The following is a 22,177-nucleotide window of genomic DNA, read 5'->3' as shown; positions in this document are numbered from 1 at the left end:
TGACGCAGAAACGCCGCCTGTTTGACCCGGTAAAAAAGAAACTACGCGAGATGGGGATTCGTTACGCGTTGTTGTACCCTGCTACTCTTAGGATTCACATCGGTGAAGTAGCCCACCTCTGCAACTCTCCAGACGAATCGGAGGTGCTTATTCGGGATGTCTTGATGAAATCTCCATAGTTTGGGTCTGTCCTGAATTGCACTTCACTTCTTATTTTGTTGTCTGTAGCTCTTATCCTGTATTCAATTTTTGAATCTTTGTTTATCGTAAATGATCGTGCTTCGGTAATTATATTGGTTATTGTATTTACTATTTCCTGGATTGCATTACTTGTTGACTGAGATTTGAATTCTTTTTTTTTTTTTTTGTTTAGTCTATCTATTAATGTTTTTGTTATTTGTTTTGATAGAATGTATATGTGGGTGTGTGTGTGTGTGTGTGTTGGCTCCCATGGTGCTCACCCCCCTTGGTTTCTATTTTTCAATATGTACTTACATGATTTCTTTATTAGTCTACACCGTATTATAATTTATCTATAAGTATTGGTAAAGGTCTTTATATTATACACCTGAACATTAGAAGCCTACTTCCCAAAATTGATCAATTACGAGCGTGGTTATCCTATAATAATCCAAGTATTCTTACATTATCCGAAACTTGGCTTACCAGCAACATTTCTGACACTGATATCAGTATAGACAACTATAAATTATTTAGATCGGACAGAGGAACAAGGGGAGGTGGAGTAGCCACTTATGTACTATCTCATTTAAATTCTCAACTTATGGTTCCTATTGAGATTCCAGTACTTTTTGAGGGTCTGTTCATTAAAATTACTCTGCATGAAAATAAGCAAATTATTATTGGAAATATTTACAGACCGCCTATCTCTCTGAAAGTGGAATCATTTAAAAATATTATTTCTACTGTTTCTTCCTTAGTTCCTAATAAAGAAATGATACTTATGGGTGACTTTAATATTAATTGGCTTCATTCATCTACATTTACTGAAAGAAATATGATTAATAGTTTAAATTTGACACAACTTATAGCTGAGCCCACAAGATTGACTCCTACCTCTAAATCTCTTTTGGATTGGGCCTTAGTTTCTCACCCTGAACGAATAATTAAATCTGGGGTTTTACCAGACAGCTTTAGTGATCACCACATGATCTATTGCGTTTGGAAAATTTCGAAGCAACGTCTCCCTCCCAAATTTATTAAGATACGGCAAACCAAATTCTTTAACAGTGACCAATTTATTAACGATTTGCATCAAATTAACTGGTACAGGCTTAATCTAATTCCATTTATTGATGATGCATGGCATTTTGTATATACTGAGCTCTTGAATGTCATAAATAAGCATGCTCCTTGGACTATTGTTAAAGTTAAAGGTAGTCACTTGCCGTGGGTAAATGGTGACCTTATTAATCTCTTTAAACAAAGGGATAGGGCTTGGCATAAGTTTAGACGTACAAAACACACTGCTGACTGGGAAGAATATAAACGATTAAGAAACAATTGTACCATGCAAACAAGAAACTCCAAATCCAGTTACTTTAGAAATTGTCTATCGAATGATTTCAAAAACCCACAAAGATTCTGGAAACAGGTTAATAATGTACTTGGGAAATCAGGGCGGACTACAACCAATTTAAATTTGAATAATGAAATGATAGATGATCCAGTAACTATTGCAAATGCTTTTAGTTTACATTTTTCTTCCGCACCACAAGTTCAGACCCATACTTTTAAACTAGATTTGGCTCCTTGTCCCCATACCGGTAGTTCCTTTTCATTTACAGAGATCAGCCCAGCAGATGTGCAAAAGGTTATAAGTGAACTGTCATCTACCAGTGGAGCTGGACTAGATGGCATTGAGAACAAGTTTATTAAAATTGGTTCTCATGTACTAGCAGTGCCATTGGCCTTACTTTTTAATTTATCGTTTTCATCTTGTACGATTCCTTTGGCCTGGAAATGTGCTAAAGTTATTCCACTTCATAAAGGTGGCAGTTCTGATAATATTAATAACTATAGACCCATTTCAATCATCAACAGTGTTGTAAAAGTTTTTGAGAAAATAATTTTCACCCAATTATCGAATTATTTAGCTAATAATGATCTATTATCTCAATGCCAATCTGGATTCAGAAAACATTTTTCCACCACCACAGCCCTTCTTAAATTTACTAATGATGTGTTCTTGAGTTTTGATAATCGTATGTGTACAGGTGCATTATTTTTAGATCTTACTAAAGCTTTCGACTTAGTTGATCACTATTTACTTCTAGACAAATTGTACTCTCTTGGTTTGTCTACCTCTTCTTTGCTTTGGTTTAATTCTTATTTACATAATCGTCGCCAGTGTGTGTCCTTTGGGGGCAGTTTGTCTCACTCTACAGGCATTGATAGAGGAATTCCTCAAGGCTCCTCTTTGGGGCCTTTATTATTTTCAATATTTATCAATGATCTTCCGCGTAGCTGCACTGGATGCAATATTCAACTTTATGCTGATGACACAGTCATTTATTGTTCCAAACCTAATATCTATGACATCAGCACCACATTACAAAATGGTTTTGATTCAGTTCAGAGGTGGCTATTGCTTAATAGGCTTCTACTTAACAAATCAAAATCATTTTCAATGCTTTTTAAAACGAAACAGAATTCTTCTCTAGAAAACTCACTAAATATTATATCTTTGGATCAAACTCCTATAAAACATACTAGCCAGGTTAAGTATCTTGGCCTTTGGCTTGACTCTGATCTTTCTTTCAGCACTCAGGTGCATAATATAACTAATAAGCTCAACTGCTCACTTAGAATTTTATATCAATCAATTAACTGTTTTAACTATCATGTCAGAAAAAGAATTGTTTCTCAACTTCTATTGCCAATCTTGGATTATGCTGACATTGTATACCAAAACACTACTGCTTCCTGTCTTCAGTCTCTTAATACAGTTTATAATAGCCTGTGTAGATTTATACTCCGCTGCCCCTACAGAACACACCATTGTGAAATGTACCATCAATTGTCCTGGCTGACCTTATCAAATAGAAGGCGTTTTCATTGGTTACAGTTTATTTTTAAATGCATTTATATGAATTACCCTGTTTATTTAAAACAGTATTTAACTCCATTTAGGTCATCTCATAATTTGCGTCATAACACCCAAATTTATTTTTACACTCCTCAGATCAATAAAGAAATAGGTAGATATGCATTTCAATATAAAGCACCGTATGATTGGAATAAACTTCCAATTTCAATTCGCTCTTTAACCTCTTTTCCAACATTTAAAAATCATTTAGTTCAACATCTTCAGAATACGTGTGATTGCTTTTGATTAGTATATATATGTATATATATATATATATATATTTTTTTTTTTCTATTTCACTGTAACCTATTTTTGGTATGGTACGTATATATTTTTGTGTATATATTTTTGTCTGTATATGAGTTTACTTGTGTTTAGTTGTGTGTTTTGGTACATATGGTATTGTTTACTTTATTTAGGGAGGAGTGTGTCACCTTTTGGGTGTCTTGTATGAATGAATGTCTTGTTTGTATGGTTTTTGGTTTATATATTTAAATACTTACTATTACTGTAACGCATGTTTTTTTTTGTTTTGTTATTTGTTATTACGTTTATTTGACTGCTGCTGTAAGGTGAATTTCTGTATCTAGAATCGAGGACCCCCTCGAAAACGAGATGGCTCATCTCAAGGGGCTATTCCTCTTCAATAAATAAAATGTCAAATAATGTTGTATCGGGCTGAATGACGCTCCCTCAGACAGGGCGCGATCCCGAATTCACTTCTCTTTGCGCCCGAATGTTGAAATACTGACACACAGGTGTCAGTCAAACTGCCTCTCATGTGGAGTATCTCACGTAAATACAGTCGGTTATGGCTTAACCGCTCGGTGAAAACCGGATATGTGTCAGTATACTGTATTACCGGTAGATCCAAGCATTTGGTCTTAAAATGACAGCAGCCTTAAATACCTGTCTGTGTCATATTAATGTTAATCAAACAACAAAAGATGCTTTTTTGTTGTAGGCATACAAACGTTACATTCTTTCAGCAGTTAGTTATAGGTCTAATAAGCTCAAAGATGGCCAAATAAAAATATCATTAGTTTAATAATTTATTTCTAAGTTATAGCCTATTGTGCTTTGTTGGTATAATGTCTGCTGGAATGTAAACAAAATGTTCATTGTTAAATAAATATTTTTAAATGTTCAATGTTAAATAAATATTTTTAAATTGTAGTTTTTTAATTGATTTTTTTCTTTGAAAAGCAAGACAAAATAGTAAAACGCACATTTTGAGTATTTAATTTATGCAATAGGGGGAAATATTGTCAAAATTAAAGGGTAAAAAATGCGAAAAACCGTATTCGGTTTTCGGCCAAGTGTTTCATTATATTCGGTTTCGGCTTCGGCCAAGAATTTTCATTTCGGTGCATCCCTATAATTATACCATCAGCTCGTCACGACACGCCCACAGAAATCGATCAGGAATTTTTGACAAAAGTGACAGCCCTACTTATCAATAAAATAGCTTAGAAACTGAAAAGTTATATCATATATTTCTTAGTAACTAAAACCCACAGCTTCAATATTATTTGAGAGACGCTCTGCCAGGTAGAATTAGTTCATATGCAATTGTTCGCTTTCACACTAACGCAGTCATATAAATGTAATCTATATATAATCTATAGAAATATAACGACCCAAAGACAAAAGAACTGGTAAAATAAGCTGTAGCGTAGGAGCAATAGCCGTGTGGGCAGTGCTGTGTCACAAGGCAACGGTTCAGTCTCAGCTCGAAGTTCAGGCTTATTCGTTATTTGTTGACTCATTAATGACGTCATCAGCGACTCAACTTAAATCACATAAATGTCGACTTTAATAAGTCGTTCAACCCCTAGTTAGTAGTGTGGCGGTTATGGAAAGGGGCGGGACATTCCCAAGCACACTCAAAGCGCTCGACCAATCACAACACACTGCTCCAGCCGACCAATCAGAGCACAGTGTGCTTTTCAGAAGGAGGGGCTTCATAGAGACAGGAAGTAAACAGCGTTACTGACAGACTGGGAAGAGAGGAGCCGCAAAAATGGAGAATATGAGGAAAATAATCAACATTCAAGCAGGAAAACCTGTTCTAGTAGAGAATAAAAACACAATCAAGACTTTGTAAATGGGCGTAATAGGTCCTCTTTAAATCTGACACCTTTCCAAGTCCAGTATGTTGAAATACAAATCAACAAATCACAACTGGTTGCAGGTTACATGTGGGGTGCCACAGGGTTCAGTGTTGGGGCCATTATTATTTAACCTCTGTATAAATAATATATGTGAAGTGTCACAAATTGTGGAAACCATTCTTTTTGCTGATGACACAGACCTACTATTCTGTGGTGAAAAATTGGAGAAGCTACTGGATACCATGGAAAAGGCAGTGAGTAGGATGAAGATTTGGTTTGATGAAAATAAACCGAATTTGAGTAAAACAAAACTTATAATGTTTGGGAACCGACTAACCGATACAGATAAGAAACGAATGATAAATGGTATAGAACTAGAACGAGTATCCGAAATAGAATTCCTTGGGGTAGTTGAACTGATAGTAAATTAAGCTGGAAACCTCATATAAAGCATATTAAAACCAAAATATCCAAGTCATTAGCAATATTAAATAAAGCCAAAGAACTATTGAATCAGGCTTCTCTAAGTATGTCTAAGTATGATTTATTGTTGATTTTTATTTAGTTTTATCTCTAAATGATAAAAGCAATATATCATTGAAGTGGGGGAAGGAAAAGAAAAGTTATTCTAACTTCTTCCTACACCCTTTGAACATGACTGTTATTTGGATTATCTGCTGATGATCTTTTTTGTTGATTGTTTGTTCTTGTTTACTTTTGTTGTTGTCTTTTAACATGTTCAATAAAAGAAAAAAGAAAAAAAGTCCCAAACGCAAAGCGGCGCATGTTCTTACCAAAGTCAATGTCAAGGAGAGCAGCGTTCGCCCCCTCCACCAGGATTTTCTTCGGGGGTCCGTGAATTGCATCATACATGAAATAGACCCCGTCTCTGACCAGAGGTCGGATCCTCTCGGCGTAGTCCTGTAGGAGAGAGAGAGAGAGAGCGGATCAGAGGCGCCGGCGTAACACACACCGCGAGCGTCTCCGGTTTAACTGACCTTTAGCTTCTTCAGCTCGCCCTCGACGTCCACTTTAAGGGTGGGATACATGGACTGGTACTGCAGCACGAGGTTCTTCACCCTTCAGGAGGACAGAACAGGTCAGATGATCGCTGGTCACTGACATCACCTGCATTAGAAAGATCATTTACCTCGTAGAAAACTCGCTGAAATCTGCCATCAGGTCACAGATGCGAAGCCCGGTGCGAGACGCTTTACAGGCGTACGTGGGTCCGATGCCTTTCTTAGTCGTTCCTATGCTGTGAGCAAACATAAACACGGTTACAATCAGCAGAAACACTATAAAACAACTATAAACCCTTTTTTTTTTGTGAGTTTAATTTTACGGGGTTTTTTTGCATTTATTTATTGATGTTTGTTGCACTTAGTATAAGAAAGCTTTATTTTATTTATTTATTTATTTGATATGGACATACAATTACATTGGACGAACCATATGCATTTGTTTAAGTGTTTTAGCACAAATGCTAATTTTCAACACCTGTCCACGGGAGGCTTTTGGAAATAAAATACAATAACAAAACTAGTAAGCAAAATAATACTAAAAATACTAACAGAAAAGGATAGCTAAAAATACAATGTATTCACTATAAATACAATGTATTATTAATATTATTAATTCAATACATTTGCAATATTTGCAACCCTGTTACCAAACTACAGTAATGAATTCGGTGTAAAACCTTGATTTGTGCGATTTCGTTTTCTTCTAAAAAATTAACAATAACTACAGAAATTAAGTTAATCTAGAAAGTAAAGTTCGTTGTAACAAACTTTTCTGTTGACTTGACAAAGACCAAGTTAAAAGTTTTATAAACTTGCCTATGTTTTATCATATTGTTAGCATGTCTTAGTATGTGTCTAGCATTATTTTACATTTATTAGCATATTTGCAGTATTTTATGTTGGCTTGACAAAGACTTGAATGTTTTATAAACTTCCCTAGCATGTTTTATCATGTCGCTAGCATGTCTTAGTATGTGTCAGTATGTTCAACAGATTGTTAACATTAATTAGCATGCTGCTAGCTTGTTTTAGTACATAGCTAGCATTAAATAACATATTAATTGGCATGCTAAATAATGGTAGCAATGTGATAAAACATGTTAGCAATGTTCTAATTCATGCTAGCATGTGTTAAAACATCTTAGCAAAATGTTAAATCATGCTATCTATGTACTAAAATATGCTAGCAGCATGCTAATTATTGCAAGCAACGTTAAAAATGCAAGCAAAATGCTTAATCATGCTAACAACCTGATAATTCATGCTAGCAACATAATAAAATATGCTAACAACATGCTAATTCATGCTAGTGATAGATACTTGGTGGATGAAGCTCTACTCTATTAGAGTTATTCTATAAATGTTTTGAACCCCTCGGTGAAAGTCTATGGGATTTAAGGTAGTTTTGATTTTCCAGCCTAGCCAACATAATAATAAAATGTACATGAAGTTATTAAAGCATATGTTTGATCAAACTGAGGTGAGACGGGCCAAAATCACCATTTTAAGGGATGATTCGAACATTTGATTGATCTAAAATCACCTACTTTTGATACTAGGTTAATTTTATGATGGATAATAGTTTACTTTACATCACTACAACAAAGTCTATTTATGGAAAGTGCCTTGAACAGAATGGCTGTTGGTCCACAAGCTAGTTCAGCATCAAACCAGCACAAACCCATCAGCACAACTTACTTTTTTCCTTCCTGAGCTTGTCTCTGAACCTCCTGAAGTCCGTCTACGGCCTGATGAAAGTCAAATACTGACAGAAATACATGAAATCAGAAGATCCTTTTCCATTATATGTATTTTCCACCATCACAGTATTCACTATATCTACAAAAACACTATTATTTATAGTTATAAATGATATTACCAATGTGAGCCCGGTCTGAGATGACCAGTCTTTTTTCCCATCCTTTCAGCCCTTATCATGTAAGAAAAAAACAAATTATTCCTGTGTGTGAATAGAATAAAGCCATGAATAATGAATGGAACTGATCTAGTAAACAGGCTTTGTGTAAGTCTGGTCAGTTAACCTGTTCACTGTCATTGTCTTGTAGCGGGACATATTAAAAGACGTGCACATTACTAGCATGAATTAGCATGCTGCTAACATGTTTTAGCACATTCCTGACATGTTTTAACACGTTGCAAGCATGAATTAGCAAATATCGTTAGCATGTTTTTACACACTGCTAGTATGATTTAACACGTTGCTACCATGAATTAGCACATTACTAGCATGATATAGCACGCTGCTAGCATGTTAAGCACATTGCTAGCATGATTTAACATTTTGCTAGCATGTCTTAACACATTGCAAGCATGTCTTAACACATTGCTAGCATGAATTAGCAGGTTGTTAACATGAATTAGCATACATCGCTAGCATGTTTTTACACATTGCTAGTATTATTCAACATTTTGCTAACATCAATTAGCATGCTAACATGTTTTTACACATTGCTAGTATGATTTAACATGTTGCTAGCATGAATTAGCTTGCTGCTAACATGTTGTTACACATTGCTAGCATGATTTAACATTTTGCTTGCATGCCTTAACACATTGCTAGCATGAATTAGCATGTTTGCTAGCATTGATTAAGCATGTTGCTAACATGTTTTAGTAGCGGGACACTTTTTTATTTCCATTTTTCCCTGATCACATTTTTTAGCAATCATTATAAATGATGTCATTCGAAAGCTTAAACACTCGAAATTCACCCTGTGAAAACAGCTTTGAAATCGGACATTGCGTTTCCATGGGAACGGTACTTTAAAATCTTTTTTGTGATATTGACTTCAAATTTGGAACATAACTTGGTTAGACAAATAGCTTTGATTTTTTAGTAATTTTAGAGTCTATTTTATATCAAATAAAAAATGTAGTACTGTCAAAACAATTATTTGCGATTAATCGTATCTCACATAAAGTTTACTATAAATGTGTGTGTGTGTGTGTGTGTGTGTATATACAGTGCTCAACATTAAGTGGATCTAAGTGGATCAAAAAAGTTCAAGAACGGCTATTGTTCAAAATTCATGTATAACTTTGATGAAAGGTTTTGATCCACTTCAAATTTTGGAAATTGATCTTAACGCCTTAATTTAAAAAAAAATAGGAAAACTCCACCTTTTAAGGACACCAATTTTCTTTGTGAACGAATAATGTATCGTAAATAAATAAATGAGTCAGGACACCCCTGTGTAAGTCAGGACACCCCTGAGTAAGTCAGGACACTCCTGTGTAAGTCAGGACACCCCTGTGTAAGTCAGGACACCCCTGAGTAAGTCAGGACACCCCTGTGTAAGTTAGGACACCCCTGTGTAAGTCAGGACACCCCTGTGTAAGTCAGGACACCCCTGTGTAAGTTAGGACACCCCTGTGTAAGTCAGGACACCCCTGTGTAAGTCAGGACACCCCTGTGTAAGTCAGGACACCCCTGTGTAAGTCAGGACACCCCTGTGTAAGTCAGGACACCCCTGTGTAAGTTAGGACACCCCTGTGTAAGTCAGGACACCCCTGTGTAAGTCAGGACACCCCTGTGTAAGTCAGGACACCCCTGTGTAAGTCAGGACACCCCTGTGTAAGTTAGGACACCCCTGTGTAAGTCAGGACACCCCTGTGTAAGTCAGGACACCCCTGTGTAAGTCAGGGCACCCCTGTGTAAGTTAGGTGACCCCTGTGTAAGTCAGGACACCCCTGTGTAAGTCAGGACACCCCTTAGTAAGTCAGGACACCCCTGTGTAAGTTAGGACACCCCTGTGTAAGTTAGGACACCCCTGTGTAAGTCAGGACACCCCTTAGTAAGTCAGGACACCCCTTAGTAAGTCAGGACACCCCTGTGTAAGTTAGGACACCCCTGTGTAAGTCAGGACACCCCTGTGTAAGTCAGGACACCCCTGTGTAAGTCAGGACACCCCTGAGTAAGTCAGGACACCCCTGTGTAAGTCAGGACACCCCTGTGTAAGTTAGGACACCCCTGAGTAAGTCAGGACACCCCTGTGTAAGTCAGGACACCCCTGTGTAAGTCAGGACACCCCTGTGTAAGTTAGGACACCCCTGTGTAAGTCAGGACACCACTTAGTAAGTCAGGACACCCCTGTGTAAGTCAGGACATCCCTGAGTAAGTCAAGACATTCCTGTGTAAGTCAGGACACCCCTGAGTAAGTCAGGACACCCCTGTGTAAGTCAGGACACTCCTGTGTAAGTCAGGACACCCCTGTGTAAGTCAGGACACTCCTGTGTAAGTCAGGACACCCCTGTGTAAGTCAGGACACCCCTGTGTAAGTTAGGACACCCCTGAGTAAGTCAGGACACCTCTGAGTAAGTCAGGACACTCCTGTGTAAGTCAGGACACCCCTGTGTAAGTCAGGACACTCCTGTGTAAGTCAGGACACCCCTGTGTAAGTCAGGACACCCCTGATTAAGTCAGGACACTCCTGTGTAAGTCAGGACACCCCTGTGTAAGTCAGGACACCCCTGTGTAAGTCAGGACACCCCTGTGTAAGTCAGGACACCCCTGTGTAAGTCAGGACACCCCTGTGTAAGTCAGGACACCCCTGTGTAAGTCAGGACACCCCTGAGTAAGTCAGGACACCCCTGTGTAAGTCAGGACACCCCTGAGTAAGTCAGGACTCCCCTGTGTAAGTCAGGACACTCCTGTGTAAGTCAGGACACCCCTGTGTAAGTCAGGACACCCTGAGTAAGTCAGGACACTCCTGTGTAAGTCAGGACACCCCTGAATAAGTCAGGACACCCCTGTGTAAGTCAGGACACCCCTGTGCAAGTCAGGACACCCCTGTGTAAGTTAGGACACCCCTGTGTAAGTCAGGACACCCCTGTGTAAGTCAGGACACCCCTGTGTAAGTTAGGACACCCCTGTGTAAGTCAGGACACCCCTGTGTAAGTTAGGACACCCCTGTGTAAGTTAGGACACCCCTGTGTAAGTCAGGACACCCCTGTGTAAGTCAGGACTCCCCTGTGTAAGTCAGGACACCCCTGTGTAAGTCAGGACACTCCTGTGTAAGTCAGGACACCCCTGTGTAAGTCAGGACACCCCTGTGTAAGTCTGGACACCCCTGTGTAAGTTAGGACACCCCTGTGTAAGTCAGGACACCCCTGTGTAAGTCAGGACACCCCTGTGTAAGTCAGGACACCCCTGTGTAAGTCAGGACACCCCTGTGTAAGTCAGGACACCCCTGAGTAAGTCAGGACACCCCTGTGTAAGTCAGGACACCCCTGAGTAAGTCAGGACTCCCCTGTGTAAGTCAGGACACTCCTGTGTAAGTCAGGACACCCCTGTGTAAGTCAGGACACCCCTGAGTAAGTCAGGACACTCCTGTGTAAGTCAGGACACCCCTGAGTAAGTCAGGACACCCCTGTGTAAGTCAGGACACCCCTGAGTAAGTCAGGACACCCCTGTGTAAGTCAGGACACCTGTGTAAGTCAGGACTCCCCTGTGTAAGTCAGGACACCTGTGTAAGTCAGGACACCACTGTGTAAGTCAGGACACCCTCTGTAAGTCAGGACTCCCCTGTGTAAGTCAGGACACCCCTGTGTAAGTCAGGACACCTGTGTAAGTCAGGACTCCCCTGTGTAAGTCAGGACACCCTGTGTAAGTCAGGACTCCCCTGTGTAAGTCAAGACACCTGTGTAAGTCAGGACTCCCCTGTGTAAGTCAGGACACCCTGTGTAAGTCAGGACTCCCCTGTGTAAGTCAGGACACCCCTGAGTAAGTCAGGACACCCCTGAGTAAGTCAGGACACCCCTGTGTAAGTTAGGACACCCCTGTGTAAGTTAGGACACCCCTGTGTAAGTCAGGACTCCCCTGTGTAAGTCAGGACTCCCCTGTGTAAGTCAGGACACCTGTGTAAGTCAGGACTCCCCTGTGTAAGTCAGGACACCCTGTGTAAGTCAGAACTCCCCTGTGTAAGTCAGGACACCCCTGAGTAAGTCAGGACACCCCTGAGTAAGTCAGGACACCCCTGTGTAAGTTATGACACCCCTGTGTAAGTTAGGACACCCCTGTGTAAGTCAGGACACCCCTGTGTAAGTCAGGACACCCCTGTGTAAGTCAGGACACCCCTGTGTAAGTCAGGACACCCCTGTGTAAGTCAGGACACCCCTGTGTAAGTCAGGACACCCCTGTGTAAGTCAGGGCACCCCTGTGTAAGTCAGGACACCCCTGTGTAAGTCAGGACACCCCTGTGTAAGTCAGGACACCCCTGAGTAAGTCAGGACTCCCCTGTGTAAGTCAGGACACTCCTGTGTAAGTCAGGACACCCCTGTGTAAGTCAGGACACCCTGAGTAAGTCAGGACACTCCTGTGTAAGTCAGGACACCCCTGAGTAAGTCAGGACACCCCTGTGTAAGTCAGGACACCCCTGTGCAAGTCAGGACACCCCTGTGTAAGTTAGGACACCCCTGTGTAAGTCAGGACACCCCTGTGTAAGTCAGGACACCCCTGTGTAAGTTAGGACACCCCTGTGTAAGTCAGGACACCCCTGTGTAAGTTAGGACACCCCTGTGTAAGTTAGGACACCCCTGTGTAAGTCAGGACACCCCTGTGTAAGTCAGGACTCCCCTGTGTAAGTCAGGACACCCCTGTGTAAGTCAGGACACTCCTGTGTAAGTCAGGACACCCCTGTGTAAGTCAGGACACCCCTGTGTAAGTCTGGACACCCCTGTGTAAGTTAGGACACCCCTGTGTAAGTCAGGACACCCCTGTGTAAGTCAGGACACCCCTGTGTAAGTCAGGACACCCCTGTGTAAGTCAGGACACCCCTGTGTAAGTCAGGACACCCCTGAGTAAGTCAGGACACCCCTGTGTAAGTCAGGACACCCCTGAGTAAGTCAGGACTCCCCTGTGTAAGTCAGGACACTCCTGTGTAAGTCAGGACACCCCTGTGTAAGTCAGGACACCCCTGAGTAAGTCAGGACACTCCTGTGTAAGTCAGGACACCCCTGAGTAAGTCAGGACACCCCTGTGTAAGTCAGGACACCCCTGAGTAAGTCAGGACACCCCTGTGTAAGTCAGGACACCTGTGTAAGTCAGGACTCCCCTGTGTAAGTCAGGACACCTGTGTAAGTCAGGACACCACTGTGTAAGTCAGGACACCCTCTGTAAGTCAGGACTCCCCTGTGTAAGTCAGGACACCCCTGTGTAAGTCAGGACACCTGTGTAAGTCAGGACTCCCCTGTGTAAGTCAGGACACCCTGTGTAAGTCAGGACTCCCCTGTGTAAGTCAAGACACCTGTGTAAGTCAGGACTCCCCTGTGTAAGTCAGGACACCCTGTGTAAGTCAGGACTCCCCTGTGTAAGTCAGGACACCCCTGAGTAAGTCAGGACACCCCTGTGTAAGTTAGGACACCCCTGTGTAAGTTAGGACACCCCTGTGTAAGTCAGGACTCCCCTGTGTAAGTCAGGACTCCCCTGTGTAAGTCAGGACACCTGTGTAAGTCAGGACTCCCCTGTGTAAGTCAGGACACCCTGTGTAAGTCAGAACTCCCCTGTGTAAGTCAGGACACCCCTGAGTAAGTCAGGACACCCCTGAGTAAGTCAGGACACCCCTGTGTAAGTTATGACACCCCTGTGTAAGTTAGGACACCCCTGTGTAAGTCAGGACACCCCTGTGTAAGTCAGGACACCCCTGTGTAAGTCAGGACACCCCTGTGTAAGTCAGGACACCCCTGTGTAAGTCAGGACACCCCTGTGTAAGTCAGGACACCCCTGTGTAAGTCAGGGCACCCCTGTGTAAGTCAGGACACCCCTGTGTAAGTCAGGACACCCCTGTGTAAGTCAGGACACCCCTGTGTAAGTCAGGACACCCCTGTGTAAGTCAGGACACCCCTGTGTAAGTTAGGACACCCCTGTGTAAGTCAGGACACCCCTGTGTAAGTCAGGACACCCCTGTGTAAGTCAGGACACCCCTGTGTAAGTCAGGACACCCCTGTGTAAGTCAGGACACCCCTGTGTAAGTCAGGACACCCCTGTGTAAGTTAGGACACCCCTGTGTAAGTCAGGACACCCCTGTGTAAGTCAGGACACCCCTGTGTAAGTCAGGACACCCCTGTGTAAGTTAGGACACCCCTGTGTAAGTCAGGACACCCCTGTGTAAGTCAGGACACCCCTGTGTTAAATCCCCATAGAGGCAGGCAGATATTCATTTTTAAAGGCCAGTTATTTCATGGATCCAAGACACTTGTCAGCCACCCACTAGTCACATGTCTTCCTTTGTTCTGTTTTCCCGCCACTCATCAGTTTCTATGGTTACTGTCATTTAGTTCATCATCTGTTCCACCTGTGTCTGGTTAATCATCATCTGTGTCACCTGGTTTCTGTTCATCTGTGTTCATCAGTATTTGTATTTAGTTCCTCTCAGTTCTGCCAGTCTTTGTCCGTTCTCGGTGTTATTTAGTGTGTGTGTGTGTGTGTGTGTGTGTGTGTGTGTGTGTGTGTGTGTGTGTGTGTGTGTGTGTGTGTGTGTGTGTGTGTGTGTGTGTGTGTGTGTGTGTGTGTGTTCATCCATCCTGCCTGCCTGTCTGTACCGTTGGAGTTATATTTATAGTAAAAGTTTGTCTTGGAGCTTTTTGCCTCTTCAGCCTACACCACACCGTGACAATACTATGCATTCTGATAAAGTTCCCTTGGCCTTTGGGATTAAAATAGCCCCACGTCATCACACACCCCTCTCCATACCTAGAGTTGGCATGGGGTACTTTCCATAAGATCATCTCTCAATGCAAATCAAAATGCAAATCAGCTTTTAGGCTAACTGAAATAAAACCATGCAGATCTCTAGGTATGGTGAAGGGTGTGTGTGATGTGGGGCTGTTACAACGCTACGCACTGTATCATATATACATATACATATACATATACACACACACACACACACACACACACATACACAAATTTGGAACAATAGCCGTTCTTGAACTTTTTTGATCCACTTCAAATGTTGGAGTGATGAAGTGTATATACTACTGTATATACACACACACACACACAATATATTTACAAACTTTTATGTTAGATGTGATTAATCGTGATTAATCGCTATGACAAAAATTTTTTTAGTTCAGTATATTTTCTTTAAAGTATACTTAAAACTATAACTTGAAGCTGCTTTCACTTCTGCAATAATCTGTCTCTCTTTTCTTTACCTTTTTTCTCATTCTTGTCAATCTCTTCGAATAATCCTGGAAGATGAATGACTACGCCATTACCTGCGGATGAACACACACGCGTCAGCTTTAAAGAAACCACAGCTTACACTTCATCATCTCTGAAAATACCAGATTCCATCAAATGCAAAACTGCAGTTTAGTCATCTTAAATATGTCAAGTGCAACACGTTCTCCTTCTCACCGATGAATGATATGCATTTGGTGCTGATTATTCCACTGGGGAGAAGATGGAAATCATATTCTTTCTCATCCACCACCACTGTGTGCCCGGCGTTATTCCCTCCCTGTGGAGCGACAGAAAACACGAAGACCGAGAGCTGGTATTAACATCTGATGTGATCTTTTAACACATAAACTGACAACCAGCATCATCACACACAGCGGAAGAAGGAATCAAAGATATTCAGCTTTTACACAAGCTGAGATAAATACAGGTGAAACACGAAAAGTTTGAATATCGTGCAAAAGTTAAAATTTTGATGATTATGTCTTACAGTTTATGGAAACCCCAAATTCAAAATCTCAGAAAATTAGAATATTACATGAAAGCAATAAAAAAAAGGATTTTAAATACAGAAATGTCAGCCTTCTGAAAAGTACAATCATGCATATGTATATAGTTATATACACTAAATATATTAGTTTCTACTTTTAATTTGAATTACTGAAATACATGAACTTTTGCACGATATTCAAATTTTTCGAGTTTCAAAGAAAAAACACTCAAGACACTAGTGACACTAAACTAATGCAATAAACATCATAAGATGGACATAAAAACTGATTACAAACAACTGATTAGTAACAGAGTTATTAAAATGAAAAAACATAAAATCTGAAGTGTTACACTGGGAATTTTAGGAATGTCAGTTTACGGCTTTTCACTGTAATTTTTGCTTCCAAAAACTGTTACTGAATTAAATGTGGCCGAAACTAACTTTTTTTTGCCACGCCTGACTTAAGAAAATATACCGGCCATAAATATACTTTATAACAGTCATGAAACTGTTTTTGTCACAAGAAGTCAAAACTGATCGGATCTGACTGGAACCCAAACTACCGGCAGAGTAATAAATATATAACTATATCGCATATTGAATTACAAAAAATGCTGTAATGCTGTGTTGGCTGACATTGCCCTGCAACATACTGTATTGTTACTACAATTGATGCCTTATTTGTCCCTTTTTTCTTTCTCTTATAATATTGGATACTACTATTATGGATGTAATATTTGTTTCATAACATTTGTTTTGCTGTTTTTTGTTTCTTTCAGCCAATATACCCAATTGTTGAATGCCTTTACTAAGTTTCCAGGTACCATCCAAATGTAAGGAAATGTTGTAATTACTGTAATAAAAAAAAATAAAAAAATTAAAATTAAAAAACCTATTTTTCCAAATAAAGACGGCAAAATTTTAGCAAGTGAAAATTCACAATTCTCTATTCCAATTTCGATACAACAGCTAAAACTACCAGCCTAACTACGGTATTATACATTTAAAACATTATTAAAGACAAGTAAACAGTCAGTAATAAGCAAAAGAACAAATAAATACAATATAACAAAAATACAAATGAAATAAACAGTGCTTTTCAGGTACTGTAGATCTAATAGTAGATTTCAGGTACAGAAATGTAATAAAGTAAGCAAATGTAAAATAACACTGCATAGTCTTCACTGTATAAATTAAACATCCTTATTAATTAATCCTTATTACAGTTAAGAAAGTTATTCAGTTTAGAGCGGTGAGTGATTGTCTCTGTCGTTTGTTGTTTGATCAGGTTTATTAGGCTCTGTCACTTTAAGAGTGAATGCACTGATCTAATGTACTGACACTGACACACACGTTCACTTTCTCAACTGTTTACGGTCACTTAAGACATAACCAACTATGTTTACTAGGATACTCGTTATTTTTTACATAATATTAATATATTACTGTTTAGTATTTGCGCGCTGTCATGCAAATTTATTATGTTTATTCGCATTTGGCGCTTGTTAATTTTAGGCCGTGGTTTGATCTATTATAGTTTTTCTCCAACCTAGGAAAATGGAAATATTTACCCTATTTTCAAATATTATTATAAATTTCATAATTATTTTGTCGGCAATAGTTCAATCAATAGTTATATTTGTGATAATAATGCCAAATTGCCAACATCTTTTTGTCAGTCATACAAAGAAATTATGATTAATTTAAATTACTGATCAACTCTAAAACAAGTTTTTGTCTTTGCTCATATTTACAATATTTAAAAAAATATTAAATATTTTCTCATATTTCGGTGGCTTAATCATTAAAAACAACATCACTTTTAGCCATATTGTATTAAAGAGACTTTTTACCGTAGGATTTTTACAGTTAAAAAAACAAAAAAAAAACTCTAAGCTTGGTTAAGGCATTTATCTGACTAAATTATTTGTTAAAAAAGGCATTCAGCAGCTTTTATTGTACAATATGCATAAAAACAAACAGCATACATTGACTCCGACTTAACATTTGGTTGCTTCTCTCTTGTTTCTGCACGAGCTCCTCATAATTGCTTTGTACGACGGACAGACTGAGGTTGGCACTTTGGCATGCATTGCATTATTATCTGTAGCAGTCAACAGAAACTTAATCCGAGGAGCAAAACCTCATCAACAACTTAAAGGTTCTAGCTCCAAATTTACAATCGCGAGAGCTGGAAATGCGACTCCAGGAGCTTCAGACGGCCGGCTTGGCCTTTACCCGGACACAGAGAGTCCTGGGTCTGATCCTCTATCCAGAGCCACAGAGTCGTGCCCTTCTCACATGTCCAGGAACGCCGGGAATGTGACCAGAGTTCAGCGAAGGGCAGAGAGGAATTCTGGGACTGACATTCAGTGTCTACAGACTCACAGCGGCACCAGTGAAAGACAGACTGGCCTGGACAGCCGGATTGTTCAAAATACTTCATATAATGCTATGGCAATTAAATTGCATGTGATTAATAATGATAATGAGTGTGAGTAGAGCTCTGATTCTGACACTTACACTCATTTGCAGATTACATTTAGACTGATTAGGGTTTGTCAATGACCAGAATTTTTCTTTCTCAATATGCAATAACATCCATGAATTCAAATGCATGATCCAAACTAAAGTCTTAACATTATCAAAGTAAAGACACAAACACAATCAAGATATATGTATCACATCTCATGTTTATGAAAATACAACTGAACTGAGCATGTATAGTCTAATATATATATTTATAAAATCTGTCCAATAAACATATTTCTTATTTGCATACATGCTCAGTTCAGTTGTAGGCTATTTCTAAAAACTTGAGATATGACATATTCAGCATTAATATATTGAATTTAACTAAAAAGCACGACAGTTTGCTATAATTATATTCTATTCATAATATTCCTGATAACTATATTAATTAGTTTATACATATTAAAGTATTTTTAGCATCGTTATTTGTAGTGGTACCTATTAGATTTGTTATTGTTAATGAAATAATTGCTAAAAACTAAATGTAATCAATTAAAATACATTTAGTAAAAGCAATTTTATGTATAACTACATTAATAATCGTTATATATTCCATACAAAAAGTTGTCTGTGATTTAGGATTTAGTTTTCTTGTATTACCTGACACCTGCACACGACGTCGGACTCCGTGGCGAGTAAATCAACCACTTTGCCTTTGCCTTCATCGCCCCACTGCGCGCCCAGAACCACCGAGACCTTGTTCCCAGACTCGTTTCTCGCCCGTTTCAAGGCGCCCGTCGGCGGGTTAGAGTAGCTCTTGTGGTCGTTCCCTGACCAGCCCAGAGACATGACGACGAGTCCTGAGGAACCAGTGTAATGACAGCGTTCGTCCGCGCGCTCAGACGCTCATAGACGAGGAGGTGTTCGAGTCAGGGGTTCGCGGAGTCGACTCCGATTCACGACTCCTAATGTTGGAGTCGACTCCGATTCCCGACTCCTAATATTGGAGTCGACTCCATTTACTTTTACAGTTTTTTCTTTCAACTGCTCACACACATTTTCAAAACGTTGCCTCTTTTAAAAAAAAAAAACTTTACACACAAATCCAAGAATTGCACACACAAAATAAAGCACTGCTTTTAAAATATCACAAACACATCTCAAAAGCAAACGTTGCAAACACCTTTTCCATAATAATAGCCTATTATATTTTTGAATATATCATATACACATAGTTATTCAAAACCTAAAGCTCTTCTTGCTTGAGCTTCTATGTACATATCTGTACAAATGTTGTTGTTTTCTACAGTATTACACAGTCCGAAAAAAATAAATACAGTTTTTCTCAATTGTTTACACACAAATACTGGTACTTGAGACACAATGACCACAACATGTAACGCATGCACAACCCCCTGAACCAGTTCTGCTAAACTACAAGCACAATTCCTGCTTTACACTCAAATTGCAGTTCTAAAACACACTTTTTTCAAAACACTACACACAATTCTCTGCATTTGGCACCTTTTTCATGCAGAAAGTCTCTTGTTTTCACAAGGAACACACTACCATTCAAATGCACACTGACTCGTTACATGGGCAAACAGTCACACAGTTTTACAATTAGCAATCAGAGCTTTAGCATAAAGGACCGACACAGAAGAGAGGATGCAGCATTAGTTGTTTTATTTTTAACAATGTTTCTGTTGTTTTGTATGTAGACCACTGTATACGTGCAACTTTGTGTTGTTCGGGATGTACACTGTGTACACACTCTAAAAATGCTGGGTTGTTTTGGGTCAAATATGGACAAACCCAAAACGTTGGGTTAAAAATTTAATAATTTTGTTTTTTTACCCAATGGCTAGGTTTGTTCATATTTGACCCAAAGCTGGGTTAAAACAACCCAGCATTTTTTAGAGTGCAATGTTTTTGTGAGAAAAATAAAATATATTTGTTACCGTGTATTTGTGTGTTATGAGTATAAAAACAATATTCTCAAATATTTTACAACACACTTATGTATGTACTATCTGTAGTAAGTAAGTGTAACACTGAACAAAAACTAAGGCCTAAGTCATGATGATGAATGGAGAAGAAGTGTTTTACATTGAGCACATCAGTGTTCGACTGGTTTATTACTGTAATGTCTATTCATATGATGGTTTGTGTGTGTCATTTGAAAACAAAATACCATTTTGAGAAGAAATAACATTGTTTTGAATGTAAAGTTTGATTTTGCAGGAGAATTGAGGGGTTTTGCCCATTGTGTGTGTGTGTGTGTGTTTTTTGATTTGTGTGTAGTTCTGAGAGTATGAGTCATGCTTTCAGAAAATGTGTGTAAACAATCGAGAAAAACTGTAACTCGACCTTTGGCCTATTTAAGCCTATTCTAAAGTCATGATTGGTTGGTGTTCAGTAAAGCAATGTGTGTTTGCACATGTGAGGAGTGTGTGTGTGTGTGTGTGTGTGTGTGTGTGAGAGGCTCTGATGAATTACTGTGGTGTTTTGATAGGTTGTGTTTGAAAAAGGAAATCAAGAAACTTCCTGTTAGATTTGTGTGTTACATAGACAATTGTGTGTTGTGGTTTGCAAAAAGTGTTTTATGAAATTGAAAACTGAGTCAAAGGCTGAGAATTAGTGTATGGTTTTGCAGATTTGGTGTGTGTTTCTGGTGTTTGTAATAATAAAAACTTCTTTCATACTCCAGTACTGGATGGAATATTTCTGTTTTTTAATAACAGTAAACGCTCTATTCATGTAGTCGCGATGTTATATTGTGTCATGTTTATCTAAATAAAACTGATAAAAAAACGTAGACCCCACTTCATTGATAGTAGCCTATAGACTTATGTTGAACTTTATTCTTGTACAAACAGACGCTGTATTAAGCAGTACATAAAGCATTTAATGAAAATGTCTCTGCAAAGTCTGTGTATTTGACAAATATTGCATTTATTTCACTTGGTAAAGTATGCAAACACGAAGCAGAAAGTGTCCGATGTCCAACCATAGACTGTTAAAAAATAACACGAACACACCTCAAGTCTTTAAACAAATCCAGAATCGATACTGCCTGGTAGTCGATTCCTGTCCTGGAGTCGATTCCGACACTAGGGCTATTGAGATTCGAGGAATCGACTCCCCAATCCCCATCACTGCGCGGAATGAGCGGGTTGATCCAGGCGGGACGAAACGGCTTGGAACTTGTTATTGTTAGGTAGTATAGTAATAATACTTCTCACATGTTGTTCTCACATTCAATGCTGATGTTCAATTCAACATCTAGTAAAGTTGTCCTGCGTCATAAGTTATAACTCCAGAATCGAGTTTGAATCAGATTGTCCAAATTAACCGCTGCAGAGAGTCGGGTCCCGTCATGTGACACACGTTACTTTTCTCACCGCTGATTAGAATGAACCAATCGCATTCGATGATGATTACTGGACAGAGATCAGATGCTACGCCCCTATTCGCATACTATCCGTCCTAATTAAATGGTATTGGAAATTAGAATCGATGTCCAAAATCGTAGTATGTTGAAATGAGTATTCCAAAGATGGTCTGCTCTTTCCGGTTAGAATACGAAGTGCTCCAAACGGCTGGATGAGATTCGATTAGAACTACAAACACGAATAAAAAGTGTTAGAAAACTACAAACATGGCGGATGTGCGAGCCCGGCAGATTGAGATTGCTAAAGCAGATTTTATTTTTTGTATGCTAGTAGTAACCAATCTTTGGAGTTCATAGATTTAATT

General features: G+C 39.3%; 1 protein-coding gene across 1 annotated transcript in view; it reads right to left on the bottom strand.

Annotated features, from left to right (window-relative positions):
* Positions 1-19,318, bottom strand: part of adss1 (adenylosuccinate synthase 1) — a 30,137-nt gene extending 10,819 nt beyond the window's left edge. The window contains exons 1-8 of the mRNA XM_056251600.1: positions 19,079-19,318; positions 15,631-15,733; positions 15,426-15,488; positions 8,128-8,178; positions 7,947-8,013; positions 6,374-6,481; positions 6,222-6,303; positions 6,018-6,144 (exon numbers count right to left, since the gene is read on the bottom strand). Coding sequence (XP_056107575.1) covers positions 6,018-6,144; positions 6,222-6,303; positions 6,374-6,481; positions 7,947-8,013; positions 8,128-8,178; positions 15,426-15,488; positions 15,631-15,733; positions 19,079-19,267 — 790 coding nt within the window. The 5' untranslated portion in view covers positions 19,268-19,318. The remainder of the gene's footprint in view (positions 1-6,017; positions 6,145-6,221; positions 6,304-6,373; positions 6,482-7,946; positions 8,014-8,127; positions 8,179-15,425; positions 15,489-15,630; positions 15,734-19,078) is intronic.
* Positions 19,319-22,177: the final 2,859 nt, after the last annotated feature.

The sequence above is a fragment of the Rhinichthys klamathensis genome, unplaced genomic scaffold (assembly GCF_029890125.1).
Source record: "Rhinichthys klamathensis goyatoka isolate OS25496 unplaced genomic scaffold, OSU_Roscu_1.1 h1tg000085l_1, whole genome shotgun sequence".
NCBI classification, from domain to species: Eukaryota; Metazoa; Chordata; class Actinopteri; order Cypriniformes; family Leuciscidae; genus Rhinichthys; species Rhinichthys klamathensis.
Note: the sequence above shows the minus strand (reverse complement) of the source record. Positions and strands in the feature narration are given on the sequence as shown.